The sequence below is a fragment of the Saxophila tyrrhenica genome, assembly GCF_035928015.1.
Source record: "Saxophila tyrrhenica strain CCFEE 5935 chromosome Unknown scaffold_11, whole genome shotgun sequence".
NCBI classification, from domain to species: domain Eukaryota; kingdom Fungi; phylum Ascomycota; class Dothideomycetes; order Mycosphaerellales; family Extremaceae; genus Saxophila; species Saxophila tyrrhenica.
In genome coordinates, this window is record NW_027041743.1 from 386,316 (window position 1) to 405,406 (window position 19,091).

Sequence of the window (19,091 nt, forward strand, 5' to 3'; positions counted from 1 at the left end):
TTTCACATGCAAGGCTTCCACGCCCCACATTCACTTGATCTTCGACAGCAAACAGCATTGCTTGCTGCCAGCATTCGCAATGGTCATTCTCGAACTGTCATCGAGGCGAACGATGCTTCACGCACCCTCAAACCACGAAAGATGAGCGACTGGATCGATCAGTATACCGCCGCACTCGACATCCGCGATGCGCGAGAGCAGGCGCATAAGCCATATATCGATGCCTGTACGCTTCCTCGTACTCCCAACAAACATACTACATACAAACGGCATAGCAGACACCAAACTAGCCGACCGCACAGCAGCAGCCTCCGCCCTCACCACCCCCTCCCGACCACCCCAACCCGAACCCTCCACCCAACCCCCACCACCCCAAAGCACCAAGCTCCCCTCGCGCAGCAAACCCACCTCTCCCACCCCTCCCCCCCAGGAAGCCACCGTCGACACCCTCTTCCGCCTCCGCACCGACCTCGCCCTCACCCAAAAAGCCCGCTCCACCCTCACCACCCGCGTAGCCTCCCTCACAGCCGAGCTCTCAGACCTCAGCACCGCGCAAAAGTCCTCCGCAGCCCAGATCGCCCTCCTCACATCCCAGAAATCCGCGCTCGAGCGGAGGCTGAGAGATCGAGAAGAGGAGTTAAGGGGAAAGCAGAAGCTGGTGGAGGATGCGCAGGATGAGATGGTGGCGCAGGGGTTGCAGATGAATCTTGCCGAGGAGAAGGCGGCGAGGTTGGAGGGGGAGAATAGGGAGTTGGTTGATAGGTGGGTGAGGAAGATGGAGGGGGAGGCTGAGAGGGTTAATCGGGAGTCTGAGTGGAGGTAGGGAGGGTGTGGTAGGGCTGGGAGGGGGTGAAGTAGAGAAGTTGGAGGATGTGTGATGGGTGAGAGAGAGAGGCAGCTTTGCGACGCCCATATGCTACACATCATATCTCTCTATCGACATCCGAAGAGTGAGGTTCCCGACCACTGAACGCCGTCGCTATGCTTGTTCATAGGCTTCGCAGCGCTCATCGAGGTATCATCGTATGCACAATCTAAGAGAAGACCCTCCCGCGTCCGTCGTCTATTGCTGGGCGCACTGCGCACCCTCAGCGCCCTCCTCATCATCCTCCCATTCATTACCAGCGCGCGGATCGTCTGAGTCTGCGCCGAAACCTTCGAGATCTTCCACTACGTCGAAGGAGACGTCGTCTACGAGATCGGGTGTTTCGCCAGGGCCGTGCTTCATACCCTCCGCTTTCGGTAGGACAGAGCGTACTTTGTCCACAGCTTCTTGCGTCTCGAGCCAGCCGTCCTCTGGAAAATTGATGTTGACCTTCAGGTACAAGTCGCCCTTTGCATCCGATCGTTTCATCGGCATGCCCTCTCCTGGCACTTTGAGAATCTCATCCGGCCGTAGGACCTTGCCCTTCGGTTGCTGTACCTTCAAGCTGATGCCGCGGCCGTCCAGATGTACCAGCACCACTCGGTTGAAGCCCGTTAACGCTTCTGACAGCGAAATATCCAGATCCGCTTGCAAGTCTGCCCCAGCACGGTTGAACGTCGCATGCTGCTCCTCCACAAGCTCGAAAACGATATCCCCCGGCTCTTCATCATCCGGATCCTGATCCGCCTCTCCAGCCAGCACGATCTTCTCCCCCTGCCGACTACCTCTCGGAATGTAAAGCTCCAGAATCTTCTTCTGCTTAATCGTCCTCACCCCCTTGCACTTCTTACACTTATCCTTATCCTGATAAAAGCTCCCCCGTCCCGCACAAGTATTACACGGCACCGTCTCCTGCGTCACCAACCCCGGCCCCACTGGTCGCAACCTCGTGCTCATCCCCTTGCCCTTGCAAGTATCGCACTGCTTCATCTTCGCCTTCTCCTTCCCCCCACTCCCATGACAGTTCTGACACACGACATTCTTCGTGCTCGCAAACTTCGTCGTCTTCCCCTTGTACAGCTCCTCCAGCGTGACCTCGTACTGCTGCATCTCCGGCCTGCCCTTCCCCCTCCTCCTCTTCCCCGGCATTCCACCTCCCATCCCAAACTCCGCCCCGCCCCCAAAACTCGCCCCGCCCGCCCCAAACATTTGCGCCAGAATGTCGTCCAAGTCCGGTCCCGCGCCCGAGAACCCATTCGCTCCTCCCCCTCCCTTCTCGAACGCCGCCATCCCGTGCTGGTCGTAGGCGGCGCGCGTGTCGTCATTGCTCAGGATCTCGTAGGCCTGCGAGACGGCTTTGAACTTGACGTCGGCGTCGGCGCGTTGCTCGTCGGGGACTTTGTCCGGGTGGGAGGAGAGGGCGGCTTTGTGGTAGGCCTTTTTGATCTCGGCTTTGCTGGCGGAGCGGGGGATGGAGAGGACTTCGTAGAGGTCGATTTCTTCGGGAGGTGGGGAGGCCATGGTGGTGGTGGTCAAGATTACGTACTGTGTGTGGTCCTCCTAGGTGTTCGGTGGTGGAGTGAGAGCGGGTGGAGGTGAGGTTTGTAGGGGGTTGTTTGGAAGAGGAAGAAACAGTCAGATCTCAAACTTCATGCGGTGACGATCGTTTGCGTCCCGGCTGCTCGGCGCTGGGTTTAACTAGCGTGGAACTTAAACCCGATCCATCGCTTTGGATATGGTTGTCTCGACTTCACTTCCACCCTACCCAACAGACTTCAATGAAGACCTTGTCCTCGTTACGACCAGCGCAATGGCAAGGCACATACTGGATCTGCTCTCGATGCTCACTGCTGCAGCAGAGACGGCCTGCTCCTCTTAAGTCTGCTCAAGTGTCGTCCCTTGGAACTGGTAAATACAATACCAGACAGGGACCAGTACGAGCGTTTTCAAGTTGCGCAGAAGCGCGATCTAAGGACACGGCGAACCGACCACGACGGAGAACGCTTCTCCCTCAGACACCGGCACGTACTCGCTTCGCGCCTTCGCCAACAGGCCATCTGCACATAGGGGGCTTGCGTACGGCGCTGTTCAGCTACTTGCTCGCGAAGCGCACTGGAGGCCAGCTCTTGTTACGTATTGAAGACACCGATCAGGTATTTCCGTCTTTACTTTAAGAGAAACTCTCTCGCTAAGGAATTGCAGAAACGACTAGTCCCTGGAGCCGAAGCTCAAATCTACAAAGACCTGCAATGGGCTGGCCTCCAATGGGACGAGGGTCCTGAGGTCGGCGGGCCCTACGGTCCATACCGACAGTCCGAGCGGAACGACATCTATCGCACTCATGCGGACGAGGTGTTAGAGCGAGGGGCCGCCTATCGATGTTTCTGCCCGCCACTGAAGTCTGGCGACCAAAGGGCAGCATACGTGACGTCTGGGTGCTACCAGAACTGCTCTTTATTGGAATATTCGATATCCAAGAAGCGTGCACAAGAAGGCCAAGAGCCCTTTACCGTCCGATTACATCCACCGCCACCTGTCGACAGACGGGACAAGGGCAAGCACACTGTGCCGGATCTAGTATATGGCAAGATACAGCGTCTCAAACGATCACCTGCAGCTCCACAAGCCAGCGCGTCCTCCGAAGACGGCGGAGACTCCGGCATTGATGCAGCAGACACTGTCTTGGTCAAGTCAGATGGCACACCCACCTACCACTTCGCGAATGTGGTCGACGATCATCTGATGAAGATCACACACGTTATCCGCGGAGCAGAGTGGATGGCGAGCACGCCACTGCATTTCGACATATACAACGCCTTTGGCTGGGAGCCACCCGAGTTCGCCCACGTCGGACTCCTAGTCGACGAGAACGAAGCGAAGTTGTCGAAACGCACCCAAGACGGCGTCGCTCTAGATGTCGCAAGTATGCGAGACAAGTACGACGTCCTGCCAGAGCCGCTGGTGAACTTCCTGGCATTGCTTGGCTGGAGCAACCCCACTAGGGACGATGTGATGGACATGGAGGCGCTCATCTCGAATTTCGACCTCAAGTTTACCAGAGGCAATACGATGGTGAAGATGGACAAGCTCTGGTACTTACAGAAGAACCACGTCCGACCGATGCTGGATCGTGCAAACGAGACGAACGACTTCGCGCCGATCATGCATATCGTCAGCAAGATTGCCAACGAGGTCGCGGCGATATATGACGATCCCATTATCAACGGTCAGAGTACGTTCAAAGAGCAAAAGACATTACTGCCGGACCGCCTGCACGCCTACTGCGCCGACATCCTGCTCGCCGATCGGAACAACTATGCCACTCCCAAAGCCTGGGTGGACCAGCATACCTACTTCTTCGAATGGGACGAAGCCAAAGTCCCGGAGATTGGCGATAAAATGAGGAGCAGCCCCGGACACCACGTCTTCCCGACCAACACCTTCAAGGCCCTAGCAAACGCCATACTCGACGACATCCCCTGGGACGCCAACGACATCCCAACTTTAACGCTGGGCCCTTCGAATCCTTCCGAACGAGCCATCGCAGCGCTCGTCTCCCGCATCAACAACATCGTCGCCAAGCACACCTGGGCGCTCGTGCTCACGCAGATGCAGCACGAGCTCCCCCTGGCAGGAGATCAGAACAGCGGGGATATCGCTCCTCCATTGCCACCACATCCGATCGCAGACTCCAAAATCCCAGCCTGGCTCCACCGCCCATCCCTCGATGCCGAAGACTTTAAGCCCGAAAATCTGGCCCCGCATTTCGCCACTACGGAGGAGCATGGAGTGATTGCAGAGTTGGCGGAAACGCTGAAATGGTGGCATAAACTTCTCAATCCGCTGGTGCACAGGTACTTGCGCACGCGGTTGGCGTATGGGATGCCTGGGCCGAGCGTGGGGTGGGTGATGGGGTTGCTGGGGAGGGAGGAGTGTTTGCGGCGGTTGGGGTCGTAGATCCATCGGCCTCCAATCGTGGAATAATGCTTGCATCGAAGACTTGTATATCTACACTGTACAAATACCTAAACTACAACTCTATCGCCACAGTGTGTCCCTCGTACATCGTACAGATCCTGTCATCTACCTAAACCTCTCCCCCTTCAGCCTTTGATAAGGCAACGGCTCCACCCTCTTCCTTCTGAACTCCACATCCCCGCCCGCCAGGCCCGCACGTTCCATCACCTCCGCCGTCCCATCATCCCACTTCGCTCGGAACAAATCGACCCCTCGGGGTTGGAGGGAGAATTTATCCATGAAACTCCTCAGGACAAACTTTTCTCTTTGCGTAACTTCAGGCTTACGGGATTTCATGTCCGTCAAGTTGAGGGTGCCTGGGGAGGAGGGGGAGGAGTAGGTTTTGTTGAGAGTCTCGGGGTTCTGCTCGAGGACGAAGAGCGCGTGGCGTTGGTAGGGGAGGCCTTTTTGGACGTGCGGGGGGAGCCAGGACTGCAGGACTTGCGTCTCGGGGTCGAGGGCGGAGAGGTCGACGGTGGTGTCTGTAGGCGAGATCTTGACGTTGCAGGCGAGGAAATGGCAGCGGTAGTCGAACGCATCTCTTTCCACGTTCGGGACGTCGGGGTTCACGATCGCGATTGTGACGAGCCGGTCACCCGCGTTGTAGGGCTGGATGGTGAGGACGGGTGGTTTCTCGGATAAGAGGGAGTGCACGAACTCGCCGTGCGGGACTTTGTGGGAGTCGGCGAAGCGGATGGAGGTGCTGTAGGTGGGGTCGATGGACTGGAGGACGTCGGGGACGACGTTCATTTGCGTGATGCGTTGCATGAGGACGAGGCGTTTGTAGGTGCGCCATTGGAGGTCGGAGAGGTGGCGGTAGATGGGTTTGGTCATGTCGCCTGCATTTCAACATCATTAGCATATCGTTCACCAGTACTGTATTGGAGGAAAGGTGAACGTACCCATCCCATCCTCAAACCTCTTCTTAACAAGCGGATCGTTGATATCCGCCAGGATCTTCCAATCCTCCAACCTCTTCCGCATACTCCGAATCTGATGCTCCCGCTTCCTCCTCTCCACCTCACCCTCACCTTCCCCCAACCGCGACCCCTTCGCCTCCAACTTCGCGATGCGCTCCCGCATCATCTCAACCTCCCGCACCTTCTCCGCGCGGTCTTCCAGCAGCACTTTCCGCGCCTCCTGGAAGCATTGGTAGGGGAGTTGGGAGAAGGGAATGTTGGTGCTGGTTGCGAGGGCGGCGCGGCGGCGGCGGGAGCCGATGGGATATTGGTTTTGGGTTGCGATGAGTTTCTTCTCAGTGCGGGAGGTGTGGACGAGGTTGGGGTTGTAGCGGTGGGCTTTCTCTGCACTGGTGGCATCTGGAGGAGGTGGTGGAGTGGCTTCGGGGGTTGAGGGGGATTCGGTGGTGGTTGCGAGGGTGCGGTAGGGGAGGTGGAGGATTCTGTCGTGGCGGGTGCTTCGAAAGCATTGCCCTAGAGGGCGATTGAGCGACATATCTGCGGTATAGTAGGATGAGATTGCAATGGTCAAGATGGATGAGGTTGGATGTTCATCCGATATGGCTTGGCGTTGCGGCGAAAGTTCAAGACTCCCGAGCACTGCAGATGCGATGACCATTGAGACGTCCAACTCCATCTACACCACCACACAAACAACATGGCATCAAAACGAATATCCGCGCCCGCCCGGCAACTCCTCAACACCTTCACCCACCACCGCCAACCCACCCGCTCCCTCACCACCGAAGCCACCCCCTCTCCGAACACAACCCTCTCCCAAACCTACCTCGACGCCCACCTCTCCAGTGCCCCCACTGAACCCATCCTAAACGATAACCCTTCAAGCATAATACCGCCCCCAACGCAACCTCAACGACAACCACAAAAGACCTACACCCCACCCCCCAACCCCTTCCACAAACCCACCCACATAACCCTCCACGCCTTTCCAACCCTCGAACCCCTCTCCCTCGCACCCTACCCATCAACCCACCTCCTTTTACCTTTACGAAAGGACCTGCTCCACCGCGCCGTCGTCCACGAAGGCGATGCCGCCCGGCAGGGCTCCGCCAACACCAAACACCGCAGCGAAGTGCACGGGTCCGGGCGGAAAATCCGGCCTCAAAAGGGAACAGGCAGCGCGCGGTTGGGGGATAAAAAGAGTCCGATGCTGAAAGGGGGTGGTGTGGCGTTCGGGCCTAAGCCGAGAGATTTCGCGACCGGGTTGCAGAGACGGGTGTATGATTTGGCGTGGCGGACCGCTTTGTCGTACAGGTATGCGAGGGGGGAGATGATTGTGCTGGACCACCTCCCGGAACTACCGGGGGAGGTTAGTGAAGGGAGTCGAGAGCGGTGGATGAGGGATCTGCTGCTGCATAACCGCCTCGGAGCGCCGGATGGACGGACACTATTCCTTACTTCAGACAAAGTCGAATCCCTCTGGGACGCGCTACGAGGCAGGAAGACGTACGGACTGAGGAGGAAGAAGATCATGGATACGATTGGAGAGTCGCGACACGCGCGGGCGTTGACGGTCGGGGAGGTGGACGTGAAGGATCTGTTGGAGTTGGGGCGGGTGGTGGTGGAGAGGGGCGCGTTGGATGAGATGTTGAAGGCGCATGAGAGTGATTTGACCCCTGGGGAGAGGCTGAATGCTTGGAGGAGGGGGCAGAGGTTGGAGGTGGTGTGAGGTGGACATGACGAATTGCGCCGTCTGTACAGTTATGAGAACAGCATGCGACTTGCAACATGCACTCGGGATCTGTGAGCGTTGTACTGTATTGTTATAAGGAAGAGCAGATCAAAGTCTTGACATTACAGATTTTACATGACGACTCCAGATCATGCCAAGGGGTATCGCTCGTCCCATCCCGTGCCATACAGCAAAACCCAACCCGAAACCCGCAACGCAATGCAATCAAACAACTTCCTCCAAACGCTACCACGTCCCCAACCCCCCACCCAAACTCGCCATCCCCAGCTGCTCCATCCCGCCCAAGACGTCTCGTCTCGAAGGATTCGGCGTCTGATTCTCCGTAGTAGTAATATTCAAATTCCCCACCTCACACCAATCCTGCCCATCCACCGTCACGGGCAAACAGCTCAAATACTTGCACCAGCTACACGTCGTCCGCGGCCAGGCGTAGAAATTCTCAATCAGCAGGATGAACCCGATCAGCACGCCCACGAGCGCGGCGGCCCGGACGAGCCACCAGGCCCACCAGGCGCCCCTCCGGTTCTTGAAGAAGGAGAGGGGGGATTTGATGAAGGTTTTGAGGTCGGTACCGGGGGCGGATGAGGAAGGGGAGGTGTGGGGTGGAGCGGGGGAGTAGTCGGTCGTGCGACGGGAGATGGCGGCGGGGGAGCGTAGGATGCAGACGCCCAAGACAAGGCCCATGAGGAAGCCGCCGATGTGGGAGAAGTTGTCCAAGCCTGGTAATAGGCCCAGAACGAAAGCGATGGCGACGTCGAGGACGATGAAGAGCAGGTCTTTTAGCGGGCCTTTGCGCTCTTTCCAGGTGTAGAGGAGGTCGATTAGTGTGATGGCGAGGATGCCGAAGAGGCTGCCGGAGCACCCGCAGGACGCGATGCCCGTGGCGGCGAAGTTGCCGCCGAGCACGAAGCCAAAGATGCCGGAGGCGAAGTAGACGATTGCGAAGCGCACGCTACCGATCAGCTTCTCGATGTCCCGGCCGAGCGTGAGCTGGAGCAGGAGGTTGAAGCCGATGTGGATGAGGCCGGCGTGCAGGAAGATGGGGATGATGAAGCGGTACCACTGGTTCGGGGTCGGAGAGGATGTCATGTCGCTGCCCAGTTCTGGCAGGGAGACGCCGCCGAGGCCGCAGAGCTGGGAGAGGGTGCATTGGACGTCGGCGCCGGTGAGGGAGGTGGCGGCGGGGCAGGGCCAGGAGATGGGGATGCTGGAGTTTTGCACGTTGGGGATGGAGTGCATGCAGGGCGGGTAGCGGGCGCCCATGTTGATGAGGACGTAGGGGGAGGGGCCGATCATGGGGTTGAAGGAGGGGTGGATTTCGATGGGGGTGTTTGTTAGGATGGCTGGATGTTCATGTTAGCATGAACCGATATTTCTCCTGTGTCTGTAGAGTCCTACCATTCTTGATAATCTCTCCCACAAACACACCAATCTGCACCACCGTCAAGAAATACACCACCCAACACCCATCCCTCAGAAACCCCTCCTTCTTCGCCTTCCGCCTCTTCCGCCGTGGGTCCGCATCCCTCACAAACGGATCATCCTGCTCGTGTGGTAATATCGGATCTAAAGTCGTCGCCGACGCATGCTTTGCCTGCCGCCCACTCAAAGGTATCGAGTTCTCGTCGTCGAAGGGATCTGATGGGTCTCGACCTCCTAGCTTGCCGTTGCTGCTCGAAGCGTATTGGGGGTGTGAGTAGGGGCTTTGGTAGTTGCTGTTGTATGGCGAGTGAGCGTTTTGTGGTATCGGAGGCAGAGGCGCGTTGCTGTACTCGTGGTCGTGGTAGGGGTTGGCGGCGTATTGGGAGTGGGAGTAGTAGTCGTTGGCGGCCATTGCGGCCGGAGGGGGTGGTGGAGTCGCGCGGAGGGAGGTGGTTCGACAGCGCTGGTGGGTAGGGTCTGGTGATGTTCTCTCCAAAGTCGTATGCTTTCCTTCTGCCGGACTGTCGTACAATGGGAGCTAACGTCTTGGACGGGTGGGTGCTTGCTTGCGTGGAACAGCTGCTCCGTGCGGCCACGCAATCGAACGAGTGTCTCGGAGTCACTGAGGTGTCACATGGATATTTGCGGTTCGGTAGCGACAGACAACGAGCGACTGTTATGCTCAAGACATTGTTATGGCAAGGAGTGAGATCTTGGAATTATGAGGCTGTCCTTTCGACCCCATCGGCCAAAATAGAAAGATGTGGCTGTGAAGGCGACGCGGCTGCCGTCGATCTCCCCAGATTTGCGACAGGGGGCAGGGCCAAGAAATAAGATATAGGGCTATTATCTATATAGCGAAGAGGAGAGCATGCGAGCGACGGTACAATCGATATGTTGTTCATCATCTACCTCAACTGCACGACCCACTCTTGCAGGTACAGTGAAACCTACTCATCATCATCCAAATCAATCGAGCTCGTCGTCACCTTATTCCGCTTCCCCCCCAACTCCCCAGCACCCGTGATCAAAATCTCGCTCTTATCCGGCAGCACAAGCAACGTCCGCGTATAACTCACCCCCTCCGGCGTCTCCACCTTGACCCACGCATCCTCAGCTCCCAGAGCCTGGTTGATGAACACCTCCGACAGCGTGCCACAAGTCACAACGATGGTCCCATTCTCCCCACCAGCGGGGGTCCAGACATTGTACGGAGAAGACACCGGCACCGTGCCATCCGTCGCCACGAGCGCGTGGTCCTCCGCGTTGTCGAAGTCGAGCGGATCGCTGCTGATGCGGTAGAAAACAGGAAACGTATAATCCCCGCTCGAATTCCCATCCACAGGGCCGCCGCCGAACTCGTACGTGAAGAAGTACTTTCCATTCGGCAGCTCGCTGACGATCGGCATACCAGGCCTATCGGTGTACTTGGGCTGCGCGACGTCGTCGACCACGGGGCCCCAAGACAGCAGGTCGGGGGAGACCTGATGCACGAGTTTCTGCCCGTAAGTGGCGTTGTCGCGTTGGTCGGAGTAGTAGCAGATCATCTCGCCTTGGTAGGTCATGAGGTAGGGTTCCCAGACGGGTGTGAGGCCGTTGTTGGGGAGGGCGAGGCCGCCGTGGGCGATGTGGGAGACGAATTTCCAGGTGTAGCTGCTTCGCGGTTAGTATGATGGAGTAGCGGGCACTGGGGATTCGTAAACGTACCCTTTATCTTTTGAAGCATAGAGGTCAATCTGCGTCTCGCTCAAATCATCCGGAATACTACTCGCCGCCAACAACACCGTCCCCTTCTCAAACTCCCCAATCGGCTCCGCGAGCTCGTACAAAAACGGCTGATACCTCAACCCCCAACCGTTCACTTGGTCGTAAACCCTGCTCCGCTCCGTCCACGTCTCCCCGAGATCCAGCGATTGGTAGATGGGCATGTACGGGAAGGAGTTGTTGTTGGGGAGATAGTTCTCCCAGGTTGCGAGGAGGGTGTTTTGGTCTTCATGCTTGCAGTTTTGGTTGAGGAGGAGGGTGCGGGCGTAGAGGGTGCGGGGGACGGTGTAGTTGCGTGGTGGTGTAAAGATGGTTACGTTGGTCAAGAGGTCGTCCTGCGCTGCTGCTGTTTGCAGGCTGGAGAAGGTGGTGAGAAGGGTTGTAGTAAGGACGCTCCACTTCATATTGACGGTGATGTTGGAAATGGTGGTCCAGGCCAGTAGAGGTGGCGCAAGACGTGGATTTGTAGCATTTTGTATTCGCCTCTCGGGTTAGCCATTACCGGAAGCCACGAATGGATTGTATGGTTCTTTGACTCGTTCGCGTGGATATATTGTTGTGGCAGAGGTTGATTTCTCCGCAATATGGGGCTCCACGAATTTTCCTCCAATGCACGAATTCCTCCGTTGCAGATCGCAAAGGTTGATCTCTGAGATCGTCATCGCCATGTTTTGAGCCGCGGCAGTTACAGTATTACAGATGCAGAAATGAACGAGGTTGACCAGCCACAAAAGAGTCAATGAAAAGGGTGTGATGTGAAAGTTTCCATACCCTCCCATCAATCAACTCACCTCCACCGCACTCTCAGTGAGTCCAGGCAATGTAGGTCGATACTCACCATCTCAGCGCTCACCACCACCCCCAAACAACCTCATCGCATCCCTAGCCAACGCGTTGTAGCTATCCTCATCTTCATCCATGTCTATGTCCAACACATTCGGATCCATCTCGCCAACGTAGCCGTCCAGGCCTGGCCATCTGGTCGGTGAGTTCCAACCCTCGTCGTTGTTGGACGGCGTCGTGCTCTGGCTGTGGTGTCCCTTCGTTCCCGCGATGGTCCGTTCGCTTGGTTCGTCGTCGAAGTTGTTGTCAAGGTAGGTGTTGTCGAACAGCTGCCAGGCTCCAGGATCGTTCGGGAGTTGGCCGAAACTAGTGTTTATGCCGTATGATGCCTCCAGCTCGCTTGGGGGCCACTGATAATTGAAGTCCATGGCCTGCTCCATACCAGTATTGAGCGCCGGCAATGTCAGGTCGCCGGTGTTCATCGTCGGCAGCATCTGCTCACCACCAACCGCCGCGTTGGCAAAGAGATCCTGCCCTTCCATGCACCGCCCGCAGCGACAACCTGGCATAGCCCATCCGTGCGAATCATGGGGATGCGTATCGAGCGAACTCTGATCACTTCTCGTGGCTCCACAGCAGAAACAGAAGTAATTACTTGACAGAGCTATTGGAGCAGGCGGAGGCGGCAGGTTGAAGAGATCCGCCTCATTGGGGGGTATGAAGGTGAGGTCGTTGGATAAGTCGAAGGTAGAAGCTGCTGTCAACGCTGGGTCAAGGTATGGGGCTGACGTACCTTCGTCTGCGTGCTGCGCAAAAGCCGGGTCTACGAACAACGGGTAAGATGCTGCCGTGTTCATGGTGCCCTGCCCTTCGTACAGAGGCTCTGGCTGTTGTCCCGACGTACCTTCATCTGCGTGTTGCGGAAACGCCAGGTGGGCGAATGTTGGGTAAGTAGGTGCGACGTTGGTGCTGCCAGCTTGCCCGTCCAGCGGTCCTGTGGGCTGGCCTTCCGTCGTGTCTGCTTGCAGCGGAGGGTCGTTGATTGTCATGCGATCCATACCCTCGTGGATCTGTCGGAAGTCAAACTCAGGCAGCACAGCAGCCTGTCCAGCGGGCCTTCCATCCCCCTGAGCCTGCGAAGGAACCTGCTCATCATCCTCCGTCGGCGCATCAGTAGCAGCACTCCTCCTTCTCGTCCTCCCACGCCCTTGCCTCTTCGTGACTCTACCGCGTCCAGCAGGAGAGGCTCCATCACGCCCACTCCAAGAAGGATTCTTATGGTGGATGAGGCGGATGTGTCGATTCAGACTCCCCAGTCGGGCGAAGGCGGACTTGCAGTGGTTTTCCGGGCAGACGTACGGTCTCTCTTTCGTATGCGCTTCGCGGATGTGTTGGTTGCAGTTGTGGTCGCAGACGAACAGGCGGTTGCAGCCATCGAAGGGACAGGGCACTTTGTATTTGTTTGGTTGGTAGTTGGCGGATTTGTTGCCCGTGGGTGGGTTGAAGGGGGGTGGTGGTGGAGGTGGTTGGTCCATGATTGGGGTAGGAGGTATCGATTCGTACAGTGTTGCAATAAGTTTTGCTGTGTTGGTAAAAGGTACAGATGTAGAAGAGATGCGACCGGCGCAGTAAGAAGGTAATAAAAATGAATAGAGACTGAATACGACACACGCTGCGCTGGAAGGGAAGATATGGGAACCACCTGGTCAACTTACGCTTTACCATCGTCGAGGTCTCAGAATACAATGTTCCTGTTCGAGAGCTGGACTGGACTAGACAAAGAGTTGGCTGGTCCGACACAATACCATTCTCCTGAGAGACAAGAGAAGTGGTCGCTTCACCTGTTGATTCGGTCTGCCTTGACGGTAGGCAACTTCACGCAGAAGGTTCCGGGGAGTGTGTAGGCGTGAAGCTGGCTGGTGATGGTTCTGGCTTGCGGTAGACTGCCAGAGATAAGTCAGTTGCCTTCCAAGAACAGTCGTGACGTGCGGCTGTTGTGCTTGGAGATGACGACCTGACGCTAGCAAAGATCCGGCGAGCAGGTCCATCGTGAGGTCGCGGATGGAGGCGGACTCGTCCGGAACGTCTGGGCATCGATGATAGACATGTTTGACTGAGCAAACCCGTGTCTCGAGCTGTGACCCGAAGATATCGAACATGACAGGCTCCATCCATAATCGAGCTAGGTCTCGATATTTCGTACAGAGGGGATCTCGCAGCTATTCCGTAGATTCGTAGTTAGCAGACGTGTTAGTGGACCACAACAGGGAAGGACGAAGAAAAGAAAGAACAGCAGGTGAGGTTTGAAGAGGGAGTGCACGGACCGCTTGATCCTGCAGGATCCAGTCGCCCTCCCATATTGATTGTCGTGTCGTTCGTGGTAGTCATATCTACTCGTTATCCATCCTTGCTTCATCGTATATTACGGCGTTCCCATCCTCGTCCTTCTCTCATATCTGCCCCTCATCTCCTTCCTCAATACTTCCGCGCATGCGTGTACCCCGTCGTCTGCACAGGCGCATACCCCGGTGGCGGCGGCCCAGTCTGCACGACCGCCGGCTGCGTCGCAGCAGGATAGTACCCTCCGTGCGCATGTCCATGTCCGTGACTACTCCTCCGTCCCGCTCCCAACGTCGACCGACTCTCTTTGCGCGCGATCCTCCTTCGCTCCGAGTGGTTCGGTGTTTTGATGATCACGTACCAGGCGTGGAGCACGCCGGGGATCCAGGCGAGGAAGCAGAGGAGGATGTTGATCACGACGTCAGCTCCACACCCCGTTCTCAGGACAACGGCGAGTGGTGGGAGGAAGATGGCGATGATGCCTAGGAGGAGTCCGCCCTGTGAGGTGGATTAGTTGGGTGTGGTGCTGTGCAGGATGTCGGGGGGACGTACGATCATGTTGGATACGGTAGGTGTGTTCGGTGTTGTGCAAGCTGTTCTCAGTCTCAAGTCGTTCACTTGGTTGTCGACGTGGCTGTCGGTTGCTTCGATAAAGTCTGATGTGTAGGATCGATTATGTTGTGTGTCAAGTCCAGCTTGATGATGTCGTCTGACAACCTTCGAGAGGGTTCCAACTTGACCTTTATATCACATGCCCTTCCACAGCCTCACATCCCTGCCTTACTGTGCCACCCGGACCTTCCGGCGTCATCAGGCTCGCAGTTTGCCTCGTGACGCCTGGGACGCGCTGCCTGCCAAGCGGGAAGTTCCGATTTGCCGACTCGAGAGAAGGCAACGCGATGTGAAGTGAAAGTGAAAGTCGACATCACTACCACATTTCCGTTGTTTCCTGAGCGGCTGTTTGCGAGCACATGAGATGGACTAGAACGTCATGCTGCGATGTTGACCAGAGGAAGTGTAGGTAGCATGTAAGCGACGTCTCGCAAAACGACTTCCTCCTCCGACCTCCGCCGCTTCCATCTCTGCCAAGCTCGCATTGAACGCGCTCAACTTCTGTCTATCACCAACGACAGCCGTCGACACGATTGGCGTACCGAATCGGCCGCAAAGATGCATACGAAACACTTGGCCAGTCCAGCGCAAGCCCTCTTCCGCGTCTTCGTCCAGCCAGCACTCTCTCACAGAGCTCCTCCAACAGCAGTTATCCAGCAGTCGTTCAAAGGAGCCCAGCGCATCCGCCAGCAGCCCAGTGCATGCTCGAGGCCCCTCTCGACAACTACAGCCAGACTAGCAAAGACTCGCGCACCTTCAGTCCGAAAAGAGCTATGGGACGAAGAAATCACTGGCCGCCTGGTGTACCTCGTGAACCAAGAGACTGGCAAAATCTTCGATCCCGAGACCGGCCGGCCGCCTGAACCTGTGCGCCGGGAAGAGCTGATGCGGAATATGGATCGCAAGACACACCGGCTGGTGCAGGTCGCGCCGGGCTTGGATATTGGCGCGCGGGAGGGCGGCGGTGGGCAGCAGAGAGAAGAGCAGGCAACGTACAGGCCTGAGTATGGCCGAGGTGCATCTAATGCGGAGACTAGAGGAGACAGCTGGGTCGATATACCAGTCTGCAGAGTCGTATCGAAGAAGGCCGCGTACGAAGCTGCCTCCAAGCGGAAGGAGCAAATGAAGGAGAAGCGGAAGATCTCGAATGTGGCTTCTTCGGTGAAAACGCTGGAGCTGAACTGGGCTATTGATTCGAATGATCTCGGGCACAGGATGGAGAGGATGCAAGAGTTTCTAGGCGAAGGCAGGAAAGTGGAAGTGGTGCTGGCGGCGAAGAAGAAGGGACGGAAAGCGAGTATGGAGGAATGTGCGGCCGCATTGGCGAGGATACGCAAGGCCGTGGACGATGTGGATGGGGCGAAGGAGGTGGGAACTATGGAGGGCAAGATGGGTGGGTTTGCGGTGCTGAAGTTTCAGGGGAGGATGCCCGCAGTGAATGCGAAGGAGGCATAGAAGGGACTCCGTACACCGCGATACATCAAGCCCTTCGCTCTGCAATGGGCTAGCGGCATGCCGGCCGTATCGTCTCACGTGCTTCTCTTGGCAGCTTGGCAGCGCGGAGCGGAGCTGGCACTCGAGCCACCCGGCCTGACTTCACTCTTCTCATTCTCCTCTTCTTCTTCTTCTTCCTCCTCCTCTAGACAGCGATAGCAGTCCCTCTGCCGCAGATGGCCCGCCGACCGCCCTTCGTCACCCTTATAGTCTTCTTGCCGGTGACACGTCGCTGTCCTCATGTATATCCCCGTGAGGGGGTATCAATTGTTCATACTGCGAAAGCCTAATCTTACACACTCTCTTTTAAACGGCATTACTGAGATCTGAGCCTGGCTCGTGTGGTGATAGCAGTACATAGCAGTGGTAGGAGACACTTGCTGCACATATTTCAGCTTTCATTTAATCAGTTTGAACGCCCACGGCTTGCTTCTGGAGAAAAACATGGGGGTACTATCGACTCCTGAAAATGAACAGAACCTCCTACGCGATCCAGATGCATTCTACTTTACTGACGTACTTTCTGAAAGCTTGAGAGAGCTTCGCCGTGCTTCGAAGGAGGCTTAGCCGCGCGGCCGTCCACTCAATTGGCTGGACCTCACTTCCCTCCTCAAAGCCAGGTCTGCTGACACCGATGCATTTGACTGTGAGTTGCCATGTGCCGTGAGGCGCTGCAAACAGGTGGCTTCGGAAGTGATAGTGCAGGTTCCGCCATCTCCACCACAACATTCTTGCGACCTTTCCTACTTTCCAACCTGTTCCGAGAAACCATCCGTAGTTGCTGATGCCCAGGAGACCGAGGAGACGATGATCGGCGACACAAAAACTCCTGTAAAGACTCCCTCCACCATTCATCCAAGTGCGCCCATGGATCAAGCTACGAAAACGACAAGCAATGGGGTGAAGAATTATGGCGGGCCACCCAGCACTACACGCCGTCGCCACACTAATGCGGTGATCGAAGCTGCAGCAGTTCGCGCAAGGGACGAGGTAGGCGACGTTCTGAGACGTTCTCCGCTTTGAAACTGACGTTCAACACAGCAACAAATGCAGCAGATGCTCCAGACCGTGCAGTATCAATACCGGATCTACAACAGCGATATCGAACCAGAGCACGACACCGACTACTATTGCTCTTGTGCCATCCATCAGTACAAGATGGCAAAGTATCGGCGATACGGAGTCCAGGAAATGTGGTCGAAGGCTGTCATGTACCCAGGTACGCCGGTCTGACAGAAACATTGCAGGCTTACAAGGCTGATCTGAGACCAGGCGAGCACTCTTACAACGACAACCAGATGACCGGCATTGCCTTGTTTACGCGCAACCCCTACCAGTTTCGCGTTTGTGCGTCCTTCCCGTGAATCTACAGCGCCGCTGATTATCGTAGGTTAATTCTGTGTACGGCTACAATGCGTTCGCCGTACGCTTTTCGATGCCACGTCCTGTCCCGTCGTGGCACGCACGGGCGATCCACCAGACAATCGACCTCAACAACTCTCTGAACCGAGAAGTTCAACAGAGCATCGACGCCAAGGAACCAAAACACAGCATCTGGGAGGACAATGCGCTAGAGGCTGCCATGACGAACCTCTCTATCGGTGACAGAAAGCCGTCAGTGGCGAACGATAAAGGAATATCTACTGATAAGGCGCCGAGCGAGAAGCGACAAAGCCTTGTCCCATCCACAGCATCGAGAACTGCAGAGCAGCCGAAGCTGTCGAGGTTCTCCAGCTTCAGAAAGTCTCTAGGCATCAAGTCTTCAGAAGAACGGGCGGTGTCGAAAGCCCACAAAGCTGTTGACAAGGGCAACAGCCTGCGTGACGACATCATGGCTGAGGAAGAAGCACGGTGGCCTGACGAACAGTGGCGGGGGCTAGTCAGTAACTATCAGGAGAAGGTTGGCATGACCCGCATGATCTCGAACCTCAGAGCCCGCAAGCCGATCCAGTATCTCCACCTCCTGCGTGCTGGCTACTTCGAACCGATTCCAGTTGCGTGGGCAACGCAGGCTTCGAACCCGCTGAAGTTCAGCATCGAAGCTGCGGCGGGTTGGCGTGGCATCACTCCAGCCTGGCGAGGCTATGAAGACACCGCCGAAGAGCGGTTATACTGGGTTCTCAACCACCGTGAGGGCAGCGTCGGAATGCGCATGAAGCCTGACTTCATCTCCGAGCTCAACATGGCGAGGGAGAGGATGGCGAGGGCTGTTGAGCCACCACCTCTATACTACGCAGCCGATGATGTCTGCCATCTTCAGCACACTTCGAAAGGATACTCGCCGCAGGTGATGCCGCCTCCTTATGTGGCTTACGACAGGCCAGAGCAGGCGTCGGACGATACGATGATCCTGCTAGATGTGAGCGGATCGATGGATTTTGACCCGCAGAGACCGGTTTATGAGCAGTATCTCGTCACGGGCTTTGCTCCATCCACGCAGCCGAAGAACAAAGGTATGTTCATCTAAACAACTCAGATCGTGAGTAGACATTCGCAATGCTGACGTGTGCAACAGACGTCGCCAAATCCATCATCGGCCGCTTCGCAGATGCAATGGCAAACCACGACCACCAAAACACCGGCTACGACCTCACCACTTTCTCGACTCAAGCAAGCTACATTGGCCCTATTAACCACCAGAGCCTCGACAGTCTGTGGCGTAAAGTTCGCTTCGGGGGCGGAACTCGAGTGATGACAGGCTGGCAGAAGGTGAAAGACCTCCATTTCCAGAAGCACTCCGAATCCGCCGTTCACCACCCGGTTTATGGCTGGCAAGCAGGTCCATCAACGCCGATGCTCCGCTTACTCCTCCTACTGGATGGCGAAGCGACGGATATGGACGAGTTCGAGCTTGACCTACTTGGGCTGTCATGGGCACATGTGACGATCTTCCTGATCGGCGTTGATGGCTGTCCACACCATCACCGGCATGCGAACGAGTTGCAACGGATTAGTGATGTCAACCATCACGTCTCTTTCGTGGATGCGCAGGGTAACTGTCCGGAGCGCTTTGTGACACATGAGCTGCTGAAGAGACATCTGGGGTATGACGTTTCGATGCGGGAGTTTGAGGAGATGGAGGAGCTGCCGGCTTATCAGGAGTGAACCATGAGAGAATGGC

The 19,091-nt window shown here is 56.6% G+C and overlaps 11 protein-coding genes across 11 annotated transcripts; 5 read left to right on the forward strand and 6 right to left on the reverse strand.

The window, feature by feature from the left end:
- Positions 1-141: 141 nt before the first annotated feature.
- On the forward strand, positions 142-823 carry ATG16 (autophagy protein 16, interacts with Atg12p-Atg5p; the record flags this gene model as incomplete). The annotated part of the gene is made up of 2 exons (XM_064804434.1): positions 142-226; positions 279-823. 2 exons carry the CDS (start codon positions 142-144, stop codon positions 821-823), a joined length of 630 nt encoding a protein of 209 aa, XP_064657204.1.
- Positions 824-1,063: 240 nt separating this feature from the next.
- On the reverse strand, positions 1,064-2,386 carry XDJ1 (DnaJ-like protein xdj1; the record flags this gene model as incomplete). Its single annotated transcript, XM_064804435.1, has 1 exon — positions 1,064-2,386. The coding sequence occupies one exon, from the start codon at positions 2,384-2,386 to the stop codon at positions 1,064-1,066; it is 1,323 nt and encodes a 440-aa protein (XP_064657205.1).
- A 257-nt stretch (positions 2,387-2,643) lies between these two features.
- MSE1 (Glutamate--tRNA ligase mitochondrial) lies at positions 2,644-4,822 on the forward strand (the record flags this gene model as incomplete). Its single annotated transcript, XM_064804436.1, has 2 exons — positions 2,644-3,018; positions 3,068-4,822. 2 exons carry the CDS (start codon positions 2,644-2,646, stop codon positions 4,820-4,822), a joined length of 2,130 nt encoding a protein of 709 aa, XP_064657206.1.
- A 126-nt stretch (positions 4,823-4,948) lies between these two features.
- MRPL35 (mitochondrial 54S ribosomal protein YmL35) lies at positions 4,949-6,337 on the reverse strand (the record flags this gene model as incomplete). Its single annotated transcript, XM_064804437.1, has 2 exons — positions 4,949-5,721; positions 5,785-6,337. 2 exons carry the CDS (start codon positions 6,335-6,337, stop codon positions 4,949-4,951), a joined length of 1,326 nt encoding a protein of 441 aa, XP_064657207.1.
- Positions 6,338-6,499: 162 nt separating this feature from the next.
- yml6 (54S ribosomal protein yml6, mitochondrial) lies at positions 6,500-7,531 on the forward strand (the record flags this gene model as incomplete). Its single annotated transcript, XM_064804438.1, has 1 exon — positions 6,500-7,531. One exon carries the CDS (start codon positions 6,500-6,502, stop codon positions 7,529-7,531), a length of 1,032 nt encoding a protein of 343 aa, XP_064657208.1.
- A 249-nt stretch (positions 7,532-7,780) lies between these two features.
- Positions 7,781-9,389, reverse strand: LTR77_007202 (uncharacterized protein; the record flags this gene model as incomplete). Its single annotated transcript, XM_064804439.1, has 2 exons — positions 7,781-8,898; positions 8,954-9,389. 2 exons carry the CDS (start codon positions 9,387-9,389, stop codon positions 7,781-7,783), a joined length of 1,554 nt encoding a protein of 517 aa, XP_064657209.1.
- A 538-nt stretch (positions 9,390-9,927) lies between these two features.
- LTR77_007203 (uncharacterized protein) lies at positions 9,928-11,145 on the reverse strand (the record flags this gene model as incomplete). Its single annotated transcript, XM_064804440.1, has 2 exons — positions 9,928-10,630; positions 10,685-11,145. The coding sequence occupies 2 exons, from the start codon at positions 11,143-11,145 to the stop codon at positions 9,928-9,930; spliced, it is 1,164 nt and encodes a 387-aa protein (XP_064657210.1).
- Positions 11,146-11,583: 438 nt separating this feature from the next.
- Positions 11,584-13,059, reverse strand: LTR77_007204 (uncharacterized protein; the record flags this gene model as incomplete). The annotated part of the gene is made up of 1 exon (XM_064804441.1): positions 11,584-13,059. One exon carries the CDS (start codon positions 13,057-13,059, stop codon positions 11,584-11,586), a length of 1,476 nt encoding a protein of 491 aa, XP_064657211.1.
- A 940-nt stretch (positions 13,060-13,999) lies between these two features.
- LTR77_007205 (uncharacterized protein) lies at positions 14,000-14,422 on the reverse strand (the record flags this gene model as incomplete). The annotated part of the gene is made up of 2 exons (XM_064804442.1): positions 14,000-14,362; positions 14,417-14,422. 2 exons carry the CDS (start codon positions 14,420-14,422, stop codon positions 14,000-14,002), a joined length of 369 nt encoding a protein of 122 aa, XP_064657212.1.
- A 612-nt stretch (positions 14,423-15,034) lies between these two features.
- Positions 15,035-15,931, forward strand: LTR77_007206 (uncharacterized protein; the record flags this gene model as incomplete). Its single annotated transcript, XM_064804443.1, has 2 exons — positions 15,035-15,480; positions 15,547-15,931. The coding sequence occupies 2 exons, from the start codon at positions 15,035-15,037 to the stop codon at positions 15,929-15,931; spliced, it is 831 nt and encodes a 276-aa protein (XP_064657213.1).
- A 1,086-nt stretch (positions 15,932-17,017) lies between these two features.
- On the forward strand, positions 17,018-19,075 carry LTR77_007207 (uncharacterized protein; the record flags this gene model as incomplete). The annotated part of the gene is made up of 4 exons (XM_064804444.1): positions 17,018-17,189; positions 17,243-17,313; positions 17,361-18,423; positions 18,486-19,075. 4 exons carry the CDS (start codon positions 17,018-17,020, stop codon positions 19,073-19,075), a joined length of 1,896 nt encoding a protein of 631 aa, XP_064657214.1.
- Between the last annotated feature and the right edge of the window lie 16 nt (positions 19,076-19,091).